Source organism: Castor canadensis, chromosome 6, assembly GCF_047511655.1.
Source record: "Castor canadensis chromosome 6, mCasCan1.hap1v2, whole genome shotgun sequence".
Taxonomy (NCBI): domain Eukaryota; kingdom Metazoa; phylum Chordata; class Mammalia; order Rodentia; family Castoridae; genus Castor; species Castor canadensis.
The window spans coordinates 123,316,399-123,336,360 of record NC_133391.1 but is presented as its reverse complement, the minus strand read 5'-3'; the positions used below and the strand labels follow the sequence as shown (position 1 = coordinate 123,336,360).

At 33.8% G+C, this 19,962-nt stretch overlaps 1 protein-coding gene and 1 pseudogene across 11 annotated transcripts in view; both read left to right on the top strand.

The window, feature by feature from the left end:
* The window catches only part of Erbin (erbb2 interacting protein), a 117,924-nt gene extending 98,166 nt beyond the window's left edge, over positions 1-19,758 (top strand). For 3 of the 11 annotated variants that reach the window (XM_020165920.2, XM_020165915.2, XM_074077379.1), the window contains 6 exons: positions 6,563-6,706; positions 9,838-9,948; positions 12,768-12,974; positions 13,965-14,057; positions 14,502-14,576; positions 16,024-19,758. In XM_020165920.2, the coding sequence (XP_020021509.2) occupies positions 6,563-6,706; positions 9,838-9,948; positions 12,768-12,974; positions 13,965-14,057; positions 14,502-14,576; positions 16,024-16,131 (738 nt within the window). In that variant the 3' untranslated portion in view covers positions 16,132-19,758. Of the gene's footprint in view, positions 1-4,114; positions 4,292-6,562; positions 6,707-9,837; positions 9,949-12,767; positions 12,975-13,964; positions 14,058-14,501; positions 14,577-16,023 lie in introns of those variants that run through there. The other 8 variants (XM_020165917.2, XM_074077376.1, XM_020165918.2 and 5 more) reach the window with 8 other exon arrangements.
* Positions 15,052-15,150, top strand: LOC141424469 (U6 spliceosomal RNA; annotated as a pseudogene).
* Positions 19,759-19,962: the final 204 nt, after the last annotated feature.

The following is a 19,962-nucleotide window of genomic DNA, read 5'->3' as shown; positions in this document are numbered from 1 at the left end:
AGTACTTTATTCAATTATTTCATTACATCTCAGCCTGTAATTGTTAGCTCTTTTCAGTGAGGTTCTCACCTTGGAATAACTGAACATCTGTAAGCAGCAGCTACTTCATTGTCATGTTTTATTTCAGCTATAACTCTTTGCACACTGTTGAGGCTATTGGAACTTGTATACTTTTTCTTAGGAATTTGGAAATTTCTTTAGTGAGGGAGAGGAGTAATGTAACTGTCTTATAAATAAACTTCCGGTGGCAATGTGGAACTGCATTTTAGGAGGAAGGGGATATATGGTTTAAGGATTGAGTTATAGTCCAGATAAGAAATGAAATTTGAGCTGTTAATCAGTGGAGCTGAGATACAGAAATCAAAAGAATGTTCTGAAATAAGACTTTATAAGAGTTTACTTCTGATTCAGTATTCCTATAATTGGTCATTGAAGGAAAGGGATAAAGCTTGAGACTTGTGCTAGAAATGGCACTATTACTGGATAGAGAAGAAGTTGCAGATTTGGAGGAAGAAATGCATTTGGTTATTCTATGTGTGTTACATCTTAGATGATTTATTCTCCCACTGCTTTCCTGGACTTTGATAAATAGGAAGCACGTAGCAGCTGTTCACTGTGCCACTCAACTTTTGTTTCTTCCTTTGCATAAAATACAGAACTTTTCAATTTCGTGGAGAGTATATGATGGTAGTTGGGTCCTTAGAGGCAAAAGTTAATGTAGTAAAACCAAGAGAAGCCTCATGAGGAAAGAAACAGGGCAGACTGTGTCTGAACACAAATCCGTACTAGCTAAGGGTAGACAGATCCCATGTCTAAGGGTACATATATTCTGAAGCTGAGAGGTATACTTTTTCCCATAATATGTTAGCAAGACACTAACCTCTCAGATTACTAGTTGACTATTTAATGTGCTGTGATATTGGTTGGAAACATCTCCAGCAAATATACTAGAAATATATACTGCTATTATGATAGCTCTTATGTTTTATTTTATTCTGTAGTTCTTTCTTAAATATATTTTTGTATTTGATTCTCTCTAATCTTAAAAAGTGTTTACATGTGAGACTGCTTTTACCTAGTCTTCTGTAAATGTTTTATCTTGAGATATATTATAAAAATAGGTTCATGTTTGATGTACTATACTTAGAAATAATTTATCAGAAAATGTTACCTCTCTTTTACTTTTTAAGTAAAAAATACTAGCTGCTATATTGTATAGCATTTAGGTACTATAATTGTTAAGAATTCTATCTATGAAGCTAATTGGACAAGGAACTTAGATTTACTTTACCACAGTTGCTTCATCTGTAAAATAATTGCGAAGAAAGGGACTACTCTAGGACTGTTTTTAAAAATTAAATTAGTTAAAGCCAGGATCCATAGATCAAACCATTAATCCTAGCTTCTTGGAAGGCAGAGATTGGGAGAATCATGGTTTGAGGCCAGCCTGGGCAAAAAGTTTGTGAGACTCCTATCAGCCAACAAAAAGCTGGGTGTAGTGGCATACACTTGTCATCTCAGTGACAGAAGCATAAAATAGGAGGATCAAAGTCAGGCCATCCTGGGCAATAAAGCAAGGTTTTATCTCAAAAAATAACCAAAGCAACCCTGGTGCCAGTGGCTCAAGCCTGGGGCCAGTGGGTCATGCCTGTAATCCCAGCTACTTGTGAGGCTGAGATGAGGAGAATCGTGGTTTGAGACTAATTTAGACAAAATGGTTGGGAGACCCCCATATTGACCAGTATCTGGGCACTGTGGCACACACCAGTCATCCTAGCAATAGCTGAAAGCATAAAATAGGAGGAATGTGGTCCCTGCCAGCCTGGGCAAATAGCAAGACCCAGTCTCCAAAATAACCAGAGGACAGAGAGCTGAGGGTGTGGCTCAAGGCATGGCTCAAGAAGTAGAGCACCTGCCTAGCATGTGTGAGGCCCTGAGTTTAAACCCCTGATATTGCCAGAAAATAATTTAAAAATAAATTAGCAACTCATGAAAGGCACATAAGTACCTGACATGTGTAATTGATAGTGTTTATTGCTATCCTCCTCATAACAGTTACTAAAATATTTTTAAAATCAGCAATTAAAAATTAACGATTTTTATTTAGAATACCAAAGTAGTTTGTTTATAGGTTCTGTTATTCTGTTAAAACAGTTATCTTAAATTAAAAAAATTAAGCCAGGCCTGGTGGCTCACGCCCCAAATTTCAGCTATTTGAGAGGCAGAGGATCAGGAGGATCGAGGTTCGAAGCCAGCCCAGGCAAACAGTTTGTAAGACCCTATCTCTACCAGAAAGGGCTGGTAGAGTGGCTCAAGTGGTAAAGTGCCTGCCCTGGCAAGTGTGAAGACTAGAATTCAAACCCCAGTATAGCCACACACACACACAAAAAAAGAACCAAAATTAAAATCGCAGTTCTTAATTTGATAAGATTTCTTATAGCAAACATAAAAGCCTTTTAGAAAGCTAATTATGTTTTTTTTAACTTACAAACTTAGCCGTTTGTCAAGGATGATGATTTTGAATAATGTTTCTATCATAGATACTAAACTGACAGGAAAAATACCAATACAATATCAATAGAGACGTTTGGCTGGGCTATATGTTCATTTATACACAAGACTACTAGCAAAAATCGAAATTTTAAAAGATACTTGCCTGTGACTTCATTATTAGTCACCTCGTTGAGAAAAATATTTTGTATGCTATATAGAGGAAAGGGAATCACTTTAAAAACTCAGGAGGAACATTCCAGTTTGACACAATAAATGATGGATGACCACTTCATGTTCTGAACTGAAGATTGACATAATAAGAGAGGTATTTTAAGATATCTCAGGCAACAGTATTCATGATGAATTGATAAGAGTTAGTTTAGGAAACAATTTCAGTAATAGAACAGCCAAATAATGCATACCCTGGTTAGGATTGTGACTATAGTGGAGGTGAATTTGAAAGATATCCTAGTGAAATTTACAGTTGGATAAGAAAAAGGATCAAGAAGCAGCCAAGTTTCCTAGTTTGGAATATTTGGTCATCAATATCTTTTTTTTAAGTCCTACTAATAGAGAATGGAGTCCTTGAGCACTGTGGTAGAATATAGAGATTTAGCAAAAAGTAATTTCCTTGGTTTTGAGTATACTGAATTTAATGTGACGATAGGGTATGCAGATATCACAATATGAAATTGGGGTTACTGATTTAAACTTGAGATATAAGTCACACAAGTGTATTTATCTTTTCTCTTTCTGAGAGATACCAAAAGGGTAAATACATTGTTTAAGGAATTTTAAATTGCTAGTCATGTTAGACACATTTATTATTCCAAAGGCAGAGTCTCTTTGAGTTCCATAGTATATATACACATGAAGACTTCCCCACTAAGTTCAAACCCCCGTACCATCAAAGGGTGAAAAAAAGCTAAAGACAACATGGCATGAGCAGCCAAATATTTATGTAATATTTTACCTTTGTTCTTTTAATTTAGATCAGTCCTCAGATTTTACCACATGGGTTCTATAAATAAACCACATATACTGTACATTTAGAGGGATTTCAGAGATTTTCAAACATTAATTTTGCTCATTTCGTTTTTCATTTTTTACTTGGTTTGCAAAGCTGACCCTAATTCCTACAAATAATGTTTTGTATATATATGTATATATTTGCTTTTATTTGATAGTAATTTGCTACTATTCTTACACAATCCTCCTAAAAATAATTTCATTCAATAAAATAATTTAGGATTCTTAACACTGCGGCATAATTTGTATAATGAAAACTCACCTTGTATTTTAACTTTATTTTTATAAGACCAGAGAGGCTTTCTCTCCATATGTTCAAAAATGTTCTGAATGTGATTCCAAAAGTTGTTATTTATAGAAACTACCTTATGCATTTTTGCTGTTATTCATTATATATGTGAATCAGAATGTTTGGGCAGCCTAAGCATAATGAAAGTGCTACATAAATAACATACTCATTTTAGCTATGTGATTTAGATTCCAGACTTCAAAGCATTGGTTCAAAGGTAATAGAGGATCTCTATTCATTCCCTATATGGACACACACACACACACACACACACACACACACACACTCTCTCTCTCTCTCCAGTGGCAGAGTGGGCATTTGAATTTTTGCCACAGGATTTCCATAGTTCCCATCCTGTCTTGCGAGGTAAGTCCCCTGGTATTTTGCACAGCTACCAGTTTAGTATTATTAAACAATTTATTGACACTTACATGGCTTTTAAACCTTTTAGTAGCAACCCTGTCCTTCCACTATTCATAAAAACTGTGTCAGGAATCAAAACATACAAAATAGATCTACCCTTGAAAATGTCAAAACTTAATTAAGATAATAAGCAAGATTTGAGATTTTTTAGAATTAAAGTGTCTATTTTTTTCTTTTGGTAGTACTGGGGTTTGAACTCATGGTTTTGTGCTTGCTAGGCAGCTGCGCTACAAGTTGAGCCATTCCCCCAGCCCTAATAAGCAAGATTTGAAAAAGAAAACCTTTTTATTTCAAAGTCGAATTATTACTAATATCAGTATTAGGTAGTATTCCTTCCTATATAAAAATTCAGAATATGAAGTACTCCAAACCATAATATGATTAACATGACATTATAAATGCTATGTTAAACTTTATTTACTTTTGATACTGGAAATTGAACCCAGAGCTTTGCTAATACTGAACAGTCAACCCCAGTCTTGTTCACTTATTATCCAACTTTCAACATTGGCGAACAGCATTGCCCAGGACATTACGTCTGGCATTTACTTGAGCTCTGTACTTTGTGTTGTGACAAGGTGCAGTTTTATGTGGATGTTTATGCACAAACATGTAATCCTGACCAGAATTGTTTTGGTCTTTTGCCTTATTAGGAACTTTTGGCAGTAAGCACCCATATGTTCAAAGATGACACATAAAAGCTTTGTTCTGGGATATGCATAATATTGAAAGCATCTGTCAGACCATTCAAGTTAACATGTTAAAGCTCTGTGCATAACAAATATGTGTATTATTTACATATGTTTATATATGTGTATGGTTTCTTTATATTCTAATAAAATACTCATGAATCCTGAATTACCTTTGCTAAATCCTTATCCTTGGTGAAATGGTTTGGGAAAATGGAAGTCTTGGCTTAATATTAAGTTTAGCCAGGAGTCAGTGACTTACACCTGTAATCCTAGCTACTTGGGAAACAGAGCAGGAGGATTGAAGTTTGAGGCCAGCCCAGGCAGATAGTTCACAAGACCCTATCTCCAAAATAACCAGAGCAAAATGGACTAGAGGTGTGACTCAAGTGTTAGAGCTCCTGCTTTGCAAGCATGAAGCCCTGAGTTCAAACTCCAGTCCCACCCAAAAAAAGGAAAATTAAGTTTAGTTTTTCTTCTTTAGTCATTATCTTAGAATCTATAAAACAACTAAAATGTATATATAGTAATTTTATATAGATCCTTTTCTTTCTGGAATCCTGTATTATTTCTTAGTAGATATCAACTTCAAAATCTAGAGAAGGTAGCTGGTTCCTAGTAGAAATGCATAAATGCTTATTACAACATTTTAACTAACAAGCCATACCCAGAATGTGGTTTCCCCAGTTTGGCCATCAAGCCCTCGCTACTCAGGGACATGACTAAAAGCATCTGCATGAAACAACGGCAGTTAACAAGGCTGGGGATAGTCAAGTAGAAAACTGAGTATCAGAGCACACTTTCTTGGCAGTTAGGATATTCCCAGACTGTGGGAGGACTCCCTCCGTAGCCACCACTAACTCCTAAAATACAGTTCGTGCTCTTTAATAGTCATTTATTTGAATGGGAATAATTTGTTACACATGCATTTTTTAGGTTTTTTTTCTTATAATGGTAGAGTGTATAAGCTAATTCTCTTGCAGACAGAATCTTTAAAAGGTTACACCCTAAAATTTTGCATGTTTGTTAAACTTAGAGATTCTCCAATGTAAGATAAATTTTCTAAACGTTGAAGACAATTTTTTTTTTAAAAAATTGAAATGGCCACCAGCCAGGTATTTTTCACAAATACATTTTATTACAGTATGTATGTTTAAATGCTTATTTTTTAATAAGATAGAATTCATTTCTGTAAAATGAAATAAACTGTAGAAATTCACTTGATTTAGGGTTACTAGTTGTTGATAAAACTCATCTTTATATAGAGAAATTAGCTTATATTTAACTATGTAGCTACACATAGTTTGGTGTATCATCAATTCTATTTTCTGACATAGATAATGTGTTAGGAGTAAAGGAAATAATAGCATTTAACAAATAAAAGCAGATGTATGTTTGACTTTCTCCCTTGGTGCTCAAACGTGAATGGTTGTATTTACATGTAATTTATGTGTGTATGTGGATGTTGTCATGTAATGTAAATAGTGCCAGTTTCTTTCAGTGGCTCTGAAAATTCAGTGTTGCATGATATTTCAGTGTAGTATGGGTGGGGTCACTCTTAAGTAAATCTATGTGTATAACATGTCTGTGGGTTTTGCATGCTACACTAATCTCTGTTAAATCTGTCCTCTTTATTCAGAGCATGCTGTCACGGTCCTTTAATTCCAATTTTACTGCTGTCAGCAGCTCTCGCTGTGGCAGCTCTAGGGATCTGCATGGCAGCCAGGGCAGTCTTACCTTGAGTGTTGCAGATGGAAGAGGTTCTGGTGGGCACGTTTTCCGAGTGAGTACCTATGCTAGACCAGTACTGTTAGTGCATAGAAAGCTCAAAATTTGTAATGTTTTAGCATTTCTAGAAAAAAGGTTTTCTATGGGTTAGAAATACTCATTTCCTCTGAGTTCTTCCATGGCTTAGTTATAAAATTTTTTTCAAAACTGATGAACTGATTTAGTCTTTATTTCTTCATTTTCTTCCATCAGAAGCTAAGGATGCAGTCAGCTCTTGTTTATTTATGCAAAAAGGTGTGAGCAATAGAAATAACTATCTGAAAGGTTTTTAAAAATTATTTGCAGTATTTTTTTCTTAATATTAAAAACAACATGCTTTTCCTAACTCATTTAATGCTGTGCCATAGATAATTCACAGCTGTTGTAAGGAGGAATAGTTTTAACTCCAGTAATTGAGAATTGACTAATAAAAAGCATTACATGTATGTAAGTTTAACCATATTTTGCTGAATATAATTAAATATGAGACTGGAGAAGTTGTAATAAGTATCAGTGAAAAAGACAAAACCCAAATACTTAATTACCCACATTATATCATAGTCCTTAATAATGAAAGATTTCTTATTCTGTTGAAAGTTAAGAGTAAGTCATAAGGATGGCAAGAAAGAACAATTTTGTTTGGCTCAGTAATAAGATTTTTCTCTCTATAAGAGCTTAAGGCCTCTAAATAAATACTTACTTCCCTCCTGAAAAGATCTTTCTCCTCTTGTAACCTTTTTTTATCCCTCTCCATAGTTTTGTTTTCATTTTGATTCTTTGTTTACTTTGGGTCTTTCCTTTTTTTCTGAGCCCCTCTGCCCCTTTCAATATGTACCTGGCTTTGATCTGTTGTGCTCTACAGTAGTAGTCTGCTGGATTCAGTTTACCTTGGCTTTACCTGAACTAATCTTGCTCTGACCTCTGTTACCTGCCATCACTTGCTTTCTGTGCTTTTACAATGGCAGCAATTGTTTTGAAATTTCTTCATTTGAAAGAGGGAGAGAAGGGTGCTGACTATATTGAATCCTCATTTCAGCAGAGTTCATGGGATACAGATCAGTGACTTTTATTAACTCATAGTTAATCTTTGCCATTGATAGTCATCTGTAACAACTGTTCTTTACAAATTCTTTTATAATAACATTTTGTGCTTATTTCCTTTAATTCAGAGCCTTCAAGTATGTTGATTTTACTTTCCCATTCGTGATATGTTCTTTTAAAGAGTAGATAATGCATAGTTGTACATTCAGGCTTGGGTTCAACTTGTGTGCTAAGTTGATTATTACACATTGTAAAAGCACATTGCAAGAAGAGAGAAGCCGAGCATCAGTGACTCACACCTGTAATCCTAGCTACTCAGGTGGCAGAGATCAGGAGGATCTTGGTTTGAAGCCAGCCCAGGCAAATAGTTCATGAGATCCTATATTGAAAATCCCTTCACAAAAATAGGGCTGGTGGAGTGGCTCAAGGTGAAGGCCCTGAGTTCAAGCCCCAGTGCCACAAAAAAAAAAAAAAAAAAAAGAGAGAAGGAAAATGAAGTATATACACTGTGTAAATACATAAAATTAGATCAAACTGCATCCAAAAATGCCAAGCCATGTGTGAACTAGTAGTTACTTACACTTGATGGATCTGTTGCAAATACATTTTTTAATATTATTCTTAAATGTATATATTTTCTGTTAATACCTCATCGTGAAGTGATTTCAGGTTATTTTTTAACATGATGATGTACATTACATTTCTTTGTTTCTAGTCATAAACTATTTTGAAAATCACAATCTGTTTTGTTTCCAAACTGTATCTAGGTGTGTTAAGAACTAACTTAAGGTGAAAACTACAGATATCTTGTTTTCTAACACATTTATCCTAAGAAATATTCAGAGATAATGACATATTGAGTGTTACTTTTTCCTTTAAAACTATCAGCAAGATAAACTGTAATATAAGAATGTTATTTGGCATATGAAGATCTGAGCTAGCTCATTTTTAAAACATTTCTCCAAATCAGTGCTTTAAAATACTTAACTTGGGCTGGAGGCATGGCTCAAGTGGCAGACCACTTGTAAGGCAAGTAGAAAGCCCTGAGTTCAAAACCCCAGTACCAGCAAAAAAAAAATCTAAAATATTGAACTAATGTTAATGTGACAGAATTAAGAGATAGCAAGTTTTATAAGACTGTAAATTTATTGGTACTACTTATCATTTCAATTTAGAAAAAAAGCGGGGAGGCTGGTGGAGTAGCTCAAGTGGTAGAGTCCCTGCCTAGCAAGCATGAGACCTTAAGTTCAAATCCCAGTACTCCCCCCCTCCCAAAAAAAAAAAGAAACAGCCTGTATGGTACTATGCTGTTAAAAGGACAGGAGTTAATTTTGTATCATTTTAAAAACATTCAACAGGAATATATTAGTTCCTCTTAAAAGTTGAGAATATTAAGGCAGGGTGTGGTGGCTTATTTCTATAATCCCAGCTAGTTGGGAGGTGAAGGTTGGGAGGATTGAGGGTCATGGCCACCTTAGGCAAAACGTTTGAGAGACTCCATCTCAACAAGCCAGGGCTGGTGTACATCTGTAATTCCTACCACAAGAAGTGTAGGTGGGAGAATTGTGGTCCAAAGCTGGCCCTGGACAAAAAGCATGAGGCCCTATCTAGAAAATAGTAACTAAAGCATAAAAGGGGGTGGAGGCATGGCTCAAGTGGTAGAGCTCCTCTGTAGCAAGTGCGAGGTCCTGAGTTTAAACTCTTAATACTTTCAAAAAATTTTGTTTTAAGACCATTGACTTTAATAACTACATTTATTGCTCAAAGATGCTTACAGCTGGGTGTTAACTATAAATAAAACTAAAAAGGAAAAGAGAACATATAGAAGAATTTGTCTTCTTCATGTATACATTGTAAAGAAAGAGATGGGCAGTGTGTATCTGTGCATTCCTCACGCTTTGCAAGAACAGCCGTCTTGCCACATACTTGGAAGGTGCTCACTAAGGGCAGCGGTAGATGTAATACCTGATTTGGGTCTTCCTGTTTCTGCTACCTAGCAATATTTTTTTCTAATGTTCTGTAAAGTGTCATCATCATTTTGGTTTCACATCTTAAAGAATACTACTTGTTTACTTTTTATTTCCCCTGCATTTGAATCATCCCCAGACATCCTGTCCAGGAGATCCTTGTCAAGATGATATATTCATTTCAGGACAGCAGAACTACTCATCAGCTTCACTTAGTCACAAAGATGTTCTTCCAGACAGCTTGATGAAAGTAGGTGCTCAGGAAACACTTGAAGTCGTATTTTGGAGCTTACATGTTGTTTGCTTTTGAACTAGAAATTTCATTAGTCCTTTAACTGAAAATACTTTGATAAGGGCTTGCCCACTTTGATTAGTAAAGATTGTTTAAAAAATAATTCAGAAATACAAAATAGTATTTGTTCTCAGTTTGTTCCATGACTTTTCCACACTGGAGAGTCATTTTATTGTTGTGTTTGGATTTCTGTAGTACCACCTATTATTTTTTTTGTATCTGTTATAATAAACCCATTTGGAGAATTGAAAGTAAACTTTTCTTAAATTCTTCATTGTAGGATCTTTTACTATTACTAGAAACATTTTAAAATTATTTAAGTGTAATTAGAAATCACCTTGAAAGACTTCTGTAGGTAGGAAAATAGATCATGGTTATATTCTTAATATGTTGTAGTAAAAAAGTAGTACTCATTTAGAGATAGATTATTTGTGCCCAGTGCCAGATAGATAATTCTTTATGGTCCCTTCAGCTATTCTTTCTCATTTTCTTAACTAGTTACATGCCTCTAATACAGCCAGACAAAATTGTGAAGCACATTTATTGTATAAAACATTAAACTGTTGCATTGCTCTTGAGGGGAGGTCCTAGCCATCTAATATGTATTAGTTCATTCAGTCCTATTGATTTTACCCCTTCTTCTTTTAACTGTGCACTGTCGTCCAGTTTTGTAGTTTAGGTTAGTGAGTTTATTTTACGCATTATTATTTTTATCTCCTGAGGCATCTGCTAATCATAGTTTAGTATCTTTCATGTGTATGTTTAACCCTGGCCTAAGTAAGACCAAATATCCAGGTGGCAGGGAATCTTAGGAATAGATCAGTCTAGGTGTAAATGGCACATATCTAATCCAAGCATTCAGGAGGCTGAGGCAAGAGGGTTGAGAGTTCAGGGCTAGCTGAGCTACAAAGAGAGACCTAGTCTTAAACCCCCAAATAAAAAAGAATATGCCAGGGATCTGTGAGTATAACTCAGTGGTAGAGTGCTTGTCTAGCATGTGGGAGGCCCTGAGTTAGAACACACACACACACACACACACACAAAATAAGTCAGTGGTAATTAGTAAATATTGTCTAGATTTTTCTCAAGAGAAATATACTGAATTTGCACATAGGAATAAAGAGTAAAAACAGAGAAAAGCCAGGGCTATTAACAGAGTTGTATAGAAGTAATAAAGCAACAGCACAACTGGTTAATCACTCCTGTGCAGATCAGTCGCTTTAAATCAAGCGATTAAGTAATAAACCACCATAGGTGGGTTTTTTTGTTTTTTTGTTTTTTTTTTACAAAAAAGTTAAGGGTAATACAGCATTTCATTTTCCTTCTCTCACCACTATAAGATTTGTCACAGCGTAGTATAATCCTTGTATGCTATCATAAAACACCCATGTAGTTCCCAGACTTCAGTACTAACTGGACAGTACTAGGATTTGAACTCAGGGCCTTTGCTTCCTAGGCAGGCACTCTACCATTTGAGCCATGCCTCCAGCCATGCCTCCAGCCAAAAAAAAGAAAGAAAAAAAAGTATACTTTTTTTTTAAGAGTTACAAATTTTCTTCACCAAAACCAGACTTCTTTGTATCTTTTAGCAAGATACAAGTTCACAACAATAATAATGTGCAGTTTTGAAACTTTGCCAGACTGTTCTCCATAATTTTAGGGAGGTGGGGCTCAACTAGTTCCCTTACAGTTTTCTGATAATTTCCTTTTTATCTTTCTGTTAACAACCAACAAGGAAGTTTTAAACTTCCCATCTATACAAAAAAAAATTTTTTTCAGTACTAGGGTTTGAATTCAGGGCACTTGAGCTATGCTTGTAGCCCCCTTTTTTTAGTTTGTTTTTCAGATAGGAGCTCCTGCTTTTGCTCTGGGCCAGCCTCAGATCAAGATCCTCCTACCTCCAAGTAGCTGTGATTACATGTGTGAGCCACCACACCCAGCTGCAAAAATCTGTTTATATGCAAACATTTATAAGTGTAGCCTCTTATTTTTCAGCCAGCTTCCTCACACTAACAAAATAAGCTGTTAGCTACATTTCTACAAAGGTCATTTTAGGCCTAAAGTTCAGGTTCAATCTACAAAAACTGAGGTATTAAAGGTAGCTCATTAAAACAGCAAAATAATTTTAAGATTTTTGTTCAGCTTGTGAAAAATAAAGTAGAATATCTGTATTTTAAGTTTTGTGGTTAATGTTCTGTGTGAAATTAATATTTAGAGTTTGAAAAATACTGATATACATACACATACAGAATAAATCAGTTTTCCATTACAATCGTAGCTAAATCGAAAGAAAGGAATAAATGTGGAAAAATACAAATCCGGAAAAATTGCACCAGAATTATTTTTTTGTCTGTAAAAAATATTAAATGCATTTTTTGTATGTGTGTTTTGATTTAGTATGAGATGTGATTTGATTTACCCTTCTAATAGAGTATCCTTTCTTAACAACTTAAAACTTCAGTGTTCTATTTGGCATTTTAACATTTGGTAATTGTAAGGAAGGATAGGTATATCTATAAGAAGCAAATAATTTAAAGTAAGACTTTCATTTTAAAAGAATGACTATCAGCAAGCACTTAAGCAAGTTTAGAATTAAGACAATGGCTTTTTTTTTTCTTTTAAGGTTTTAAATTAGAAGAAAATAGTAAGTGATCTGGCATTGTATAATTTGGAATGTTAAAACTTTAGTGCTTTTGTAATGCTCCCAAAAGAAAATCCAAATATTTGTAATAGGACATTACTATTAGCCATTTTAAGATACTTCATGTTTTTCTTAGATGCCTTTGAGTAATGGACAGATGGGCCAGCCTCTCAGGCCTCAGGCAAATTATAGTCAAATACATCACCCCCCTCAGGCATCTGTGGTGAGGCATCCCTCTAGAGAACAACTAATTGATTATTTGATGCTGAAAGTGGTCCACCAACCTCCATATACACAGCCCCATTGTTCTCCTAGACAAGGCCATGAACTGGCAAAGCAAGAGGTAAGAACAACTGTTTGAAATATGAGACTGAGCTTTTCTTGTGTTCTTCCAGGTTTTTTAATTATTAGCAATAAATCCATATAGAATTTTAACATAGATTTTACCATTTTGTTTAAAGTTTTAGTTTTCTGTTCAATTTATTCAGTGTTAAACTTTGTAGTTTTTAGCTTAATTTTATGATCATATCACACAGAATTTAGTATTTGGGACATAGGTTTTTTTTTTTTTTTTCTTTTTTATTCTAAGGCAGTTGCTTTTCCAAAACATTGATGATGTTTCAGTAATTAGACCTTTTTCAGGAATGTAAATAATTAGACCATTAAACTGAAATGGCATATAATTCTCACGAGTTTTAATTCTCAGATTGAAATTTGACTGTAGTTTCCAAATTACTTTTGAGTATTTAATCTTAAAAAGTTATGGGCCATTCACTCATGTATCTTGATAATTTATTAATAGCGATCAAACACTATTCATTTTGGTTTGGTAAAACGGAGTATTCTTTAACAAAATTTTAGTTTTTGCAGTCTTATAAAAGCGACTGTCAATTTTTCAGATTTTAAAATCCCAACTCCTTTGAAGCATTCTTTTATCTTAGAAAAAAGCCAGTAGGCAGAGATACTGTGTAATTTGAATGTTCCGCAAATGAAAACAGATAAGAATATACATGTCTGTGTGCAAACACTATATCAAAACTCATGATACCTAAAACATAAAATAGGGTCAACATTAGTTGATTCCTTATCTCCATAAAACAAGGAATAAAGTTAGGAGCTATGCTTTGTAATCTCACTTTGCCTTTAACTCACTAACTCATTAACATGATGTTCTCTGTTGTTTCACTTTACCTGCCCACATGTTGATTTTTGATCAGTCCTTACATGTTCTTTGCTTGAACTTAGTTAATTCACCAGTGTTTAAATATGGATGTTCTTATGTTGTAAGTTTTTCTGAAATAGTAACGTTTCCTTTATTTTCATATTAAATCAGATTCGAATAAGGGTAGAAAAGGATCCAGAACTTGGATTTAGCATATCAGGAGGTGTCGGGGGTAGAGGAAACCCATTCAGACCTGATGATGATGTAAGTTTTGTTTATATGTTCTTGAACAATCATAAGGTTTCATTATTTCAACACTTCTTATATGTAATTGAAAAATCTAGTAGATACTTAGGTAAATCTAGTTCCTTTTGTATTGTTTAGTTTTTTGTTTTGAAATTTGGATCAGTTCTAGTTAATTGAGGAAAACAGTTTAACCAAAAATTTAATTGCAATTTTTAATATTCTTACTGCTTTTCTACAAATGTATAGAAGTAATATCACTTTAACCCAAATCCCTAGACTCACAGAATTACTAGAGACAAAAATTACTCTGAATAATACATAATATTTCCCAGAGAAATCAGGGAGACAACTTGTACCATGATTCAAATTTCTGCATGGTGTGAAAGAAAAATTGCTCATCGCTACTCTGTTTTTTGTGCATAATGTTTTTGTTAAATACTTATCTTTTTATTATTATTAAAGGGTATATTTGTAACAAGGGTACAACCTGAGGGACCAGCATCAAAATTACTGCAGCCAGGTGATAAAATTATTCAGGTAATTAAGATAAAATCTCACTGTTTTCTTTCACTTTCAACACTGTTTTTATAGCTTAAAATTTTTCACTTTATATCTTGAAAATCATGCTTATATGTTTGATATAACATTTTGTATCAGTTCAAGGATGTTAATTTTTATAAATTTAGAGGATCTGAGTACTACTTCTTGGAAGTTGGCTGTCAAAATTGAGAGGAAAATTTCAAAATCTGAGAAACGCTTTTCATTTTCCCATGTCCCCTCCTTTTCTCTATTCCTTCAGCAACTCATTTTACCTAAACACATGCAGTGTAGTACTTTCCTAGGAAAAAGTCAAGCCTTTGACACAAATGTAGCAGTCCTTCATACCTCACTGTTAGTTCACATCACAGTGAGAAGTAACTCTCAAACCAAAAGCTGGTAGTTATTGGAGTTTAGTAGTTGAAAGCACATTATGGACCCAGACCACTTGAGTTTGAATCCTGGTTCCAACACTTTTTAAAAACATAATTTAGTACTAAAATGGGAATGATACAGAGAAGATTAAAGTGGGCTTCTGTACAAGGATGGCACACGTGAAACATTCCATATTTTTTAGAAAAAATACATTAAAACATACATTTTTAACTTTTAAATTTTTAAATAATTCCAAGCTCAAAGAATATCTGCAAAAACAGTGTAACAAACTTCATTTGGTCACCAGTTGTTAATACTTTTCCACATTAATGTTCATATTCTTCCTTTTTCTTTTTTCCTTTCTCCCTCCCTCTACACACATGCATGCACACACATTTTTCTGAACCATTTGAGAATCTGTGGTTTCAGTTTTGTGACTGAGGTGGTTTATTTAACCTGTCCACATCTGAGTTTTCTCTTTTCTTAAATAAGATGACCAAATCTTTGAGTGTTGTGAGAATTGAAGAATTTAATTCATCTGAAGCACTTGGAACTGTGTATCTGGTGCAGAATAAGACTTAATTAAATGTTAACCTTAATTATAATAACCTTAATTATAATAATTAATTATAATTATAATATAATGTTAACCTTGATCTGATGGCTTCCCCCTGTTATCCTTGCAGTTTGGTCACCTAGGTGCACATCATCAACACACACACAAACACCCTAGGTACATGTCAGACACACACACAGTACACACTAGGTACACATCGACACACACGTACACACACACCCTGTCTTAATACTCTCTTAGATGAGAGCTTCATAACATTGATTGGGCTGGTATGTCAGAATTGTGTGAAAACACGGACAAAATACAAGTTCCTAGGCTTCATCCTCAGAGATTTCATTTTCTAGGTATGAAATAGGGACCATTACTCTATTGTTGTTTTAAATTACTGAAGTGGTTCTTTTATCTTTATTAAACTAGCAAAAATTTATATTGATAAATGCAAATAAATTACCATGAAAAGTTCTTCCTACAAGGATTTTTTTCTCTTTCTTCTAGGCTAATGGCTACAGTTTTATCAATATTGAACATGGACAAGCAGTGTCCTTGCTAAAAACTTTCCAGAATGCAGTAGAACTCATCATTGTACGAGAAGTTTCCTCATAAGCACTGTGGAAAAAAAGGGGGGAAAGGACAGCAAGATTTGAAGAGACTTGCAGGGGAAATTAATATTTTGACTATTTTTATATATAAAGAACTCAGTTATGTTCAAATTTGTACATTAATGAAATAATGAAACTTGTGCTTAGAGGGAAAGAACCACTGTACAGAATATAAAGGAGACTGTTGAATTCATACCATGTAAAATTTGTTAGGTTTTTAAATATAGCAATCAAGGCTACAAAAACAAACATACATTGTTTTTGTATAGATTGTAAGTTTATTTTTGAATTTCATACACATGACTGAACTGTATGCAAGGCAATAGTTAGCCTTGATTGTAGCCAGAGACAGATGGCAGAGCTGTCTATCTCATAGCTTTTATGCCCTTATTTTTATTCAACTGGTATTAATGTTTTTCTGCTGAAAGTACTTTTTTTTGATGTGGGCAAGAGATTTGAAGTGTTGGCTTTTGCTATGTGTATATTGAATTGAAGAATGAGTAGGTGAAGGTGGTGCTGGTAGGTTCACTTTCCAAGGCCAGATTAAAACAGTTATATCCTATAAAAATCTGGAAGCAAAGAATGAAAAAAGTTAATATGTTAATATGTTTTTATGAATAAATAATGCAATAAAATATGTAACGTCTTTTTAAAGAGATAAAAAGACAATAATTGCATTTTATGAGCTCTACAAGATCTGTACTTGTCATAGCCATTGAGTATACATTTGCTACTGGTGATTCAATTTTTAATTTTTTAGTTACAGGAAATTTTTAACTCTATTGTAGATGCATGTCCATGCATTTTCTGTGCTATGGAAATTCCCTGATTTTTTTTGGCAAATGGTGGTACTTGCAATCTGTTTTATAATCAGTATCTAATTTATAATTTTTTGTTTTAAGCAGCAAAGGAAACAGAAATGGCCAGTTTTAAGGTTGTGTTGCCTGTAACAAAATGTACGAAGGTTTAGGAAAGCCTCAAGTTTTGTTTGGCCTTGCATTGCCTTGGGAAAGTAAAAGGAGACATGGGTTTACGTATGGAGCTAGCAAACCAAAGCAAGTTTGTGAAACTGGCCCAGTGATAGAGAATTGCTGTGGAAAGTTGTAGAGCAGAGGGATGGGTCCTGAGGCCTACCAGTGTGTGAACATGTTCAAATAAAGGGCTGTCCTACAGGTAACATTAAATGTGAACTCGATAGAGTCTTTAAAGGGTTTCTAAGTTGTAATAGTGTTTTACCACCAACTGCCTTTGTTCTTAGTTACTGTAACAAATATTGGATAATAGAGACTTATTAATATTGTTTATCCAAACCATTAATTTTATTTTTGTTCTATGTAATCAAATAAAATTTGAGTAACATGCAATGGTAAGAATTAATGCATGGTTATTTGGACCAGAAAAATGTGCCATAGAAGACCAATAACTGTTTTTAGTTGAGGCTAGTCTGAAAACTTTTATTAAAGCAATATATGCAGTTCTTGCATTCATTTTTAATTTCTAAGAAATGTAATGAGAATTTTTAATGTGTTTTGCTTTTTTCTTCAACCTTGATTTAATTAAGACTTATAGGACTAGCTAAAATACCAACATGCATTATTTTTGCAAAAATGAGTTGGACTCACTTTCCATTCTTTATAGTCAAATAGGCAGCACTTTTAAAACTATGTGAACTCAAATATTGCACTTCTTTCAAGATATTATCAATGAGTTATTGTACTGTATAGTTTTAATAATTTTGATTGAAACCCTTTAACAACTCTTTGTAAATTTTAACTCATTTTAGTTGATTTTCAGTACTATTTACATAGGAATTGATTTTTATGAATATAGTAGAAAAATGTGCTGTATTTTGATAAAATTCACTTGTATGTGTATTGTAATCTCTAAACAAACAATGACAAATAGCTTCTTTAAGACAAGTCTCTGTGTTCCCTTCATTAACTTTGGCATTGTAAAATAGTCACATTGTCCTTTTATTGATTGCAGATTTTCACAGTAACATTATACTTTTCATTAAGAATTCATAATTGCAGATTTCATGTGCGGAATTTTCAACTACTTTACCATGACTAAGATATGTAGGTTATAATTTTGGAAAAGGAATCAAGGTCCACAAAATTGGGCTTCTTCAGTGGTCTTTAATTTCACTGTCTACATATTATATTGAAATGCTTTAAGTGTAACACATTATGTATGCACTGTCATTTTACTTCAGTCTAATTTTAAATTTTGTAATGATCTTGAAACATACAAAGTTGAGTAAGAAGGTTTATATAATATAACATTAAAAAAACAAGTTTCTATATAAACTAATAGGCTAAGTTTTCCTCCAGAATATTTGAAAATTAAAATTGAATGATAAGGACTCATCAGAATTTTTGTGATAGTAGTACTAAAGTTTCAAAATTTGAATAGAGTGATAATTTAATCATTTAGTTGGGTGCCAAGTGGCTCAAGCCTGTAATCCTAGCTGCTCAGGAGGCAGAGAGCAGGAAGACAGAGATTGGAAGTCAGCACAGGCAAATAGTTCACTAGACCCTATCTCAAAAAAACCCAACACAAAAAGGGCTGGCAGAGTGTCTCAAGTGGTAGAACAAGTGGCCCAGCAAACGTGAGGCCCTGAGTTCAAGCCCTAGTAATGCCCAAAATAAATCTTTTAAGGAAATGAAGAAGACATTTTTATTTTATATTCTGTTCAGTAAAGTACAGTGAAAGCCTGTGCTCAGAACTGGCTTTTAGCAAGTATTATGTAGCAAATTTTTGAAACCAGTGTTTAAATTTTCCTACCCCAAATGGTAAATTTTATTTCAATAAAAATTATTTTATTAAGAATGATTTATTCAGTATAGCATTACTGCCACAAAGTTTTATGCTGATTAATTAAGGAATCATCAATTCATCAGAATCAGTAAAGTCTAAAATTCCCTACATACTTACTTTATATTTTCCTGATCTCTTTGGACTAGACTTGGAGATGTACATATACTTGAAAATTTCTTTTGAATACAAAGAGAACTAAACCTTTAATTACTAATTTGCTATACTTAAAAAAGGATTCCCATTAGCAGCTATATAGTATTTTTATCTATTAGCATTTTTTAGCATTCCAAATCTTTGTGAATATGTGAATTGTTGGAAGTAACACACAGAGGATCGATAACAAAATAGTGCTGTTTAAAGTTGTGTGGCTTATCTTATGAAAATTCAGAGTTAGTGGAATTCTCATAGAAAGAAATATATACAACTATGCTTTTCGCACATTAAAACCCCTCTATTTCTGAGTATGGAACAAGTGGTGTGTACCTTAAGTTACTGGCTTTTTATTTCTGAAGGAAGCCATTAAGATGGGAAATGTTTGCATTGATGACAAGTCAAATCTACATTATGCTGCATTTTATTAATATATTCTTGTAATGTTTAGTGAATAGATTCCCTATGGAAAAGTCATAAAATTTAAAATATTTTTGATTCATTAAGCGCATTGATGAACACACATGATTGATGATGACAGAGGAACAAGGTGCCTCTAAATAAAGGGGGAGGGAGAGAATCTAGATTAGCTCGGCAGCAACTCGAGTCTTCGTATATTTCCTTGTATCTAATAAAAGCTTCCATGAAAGTTTGGCCATTTTACAGATTTACCTGTGAATTTTTTACCTTTACAGAATTTACAAGTCCACAGGATAGATAGTCACTTAGTTTAAAGGAATGCTGTGTTTTTAGGACTATGTAGTCTGACCTTCATGACACAATTTTTCAAGATTAAAATGTTTGATCTTCCATAACATACTTAAGCTAAGAAAGCTTATGATAGAGAAAAACACCTAAACATTTT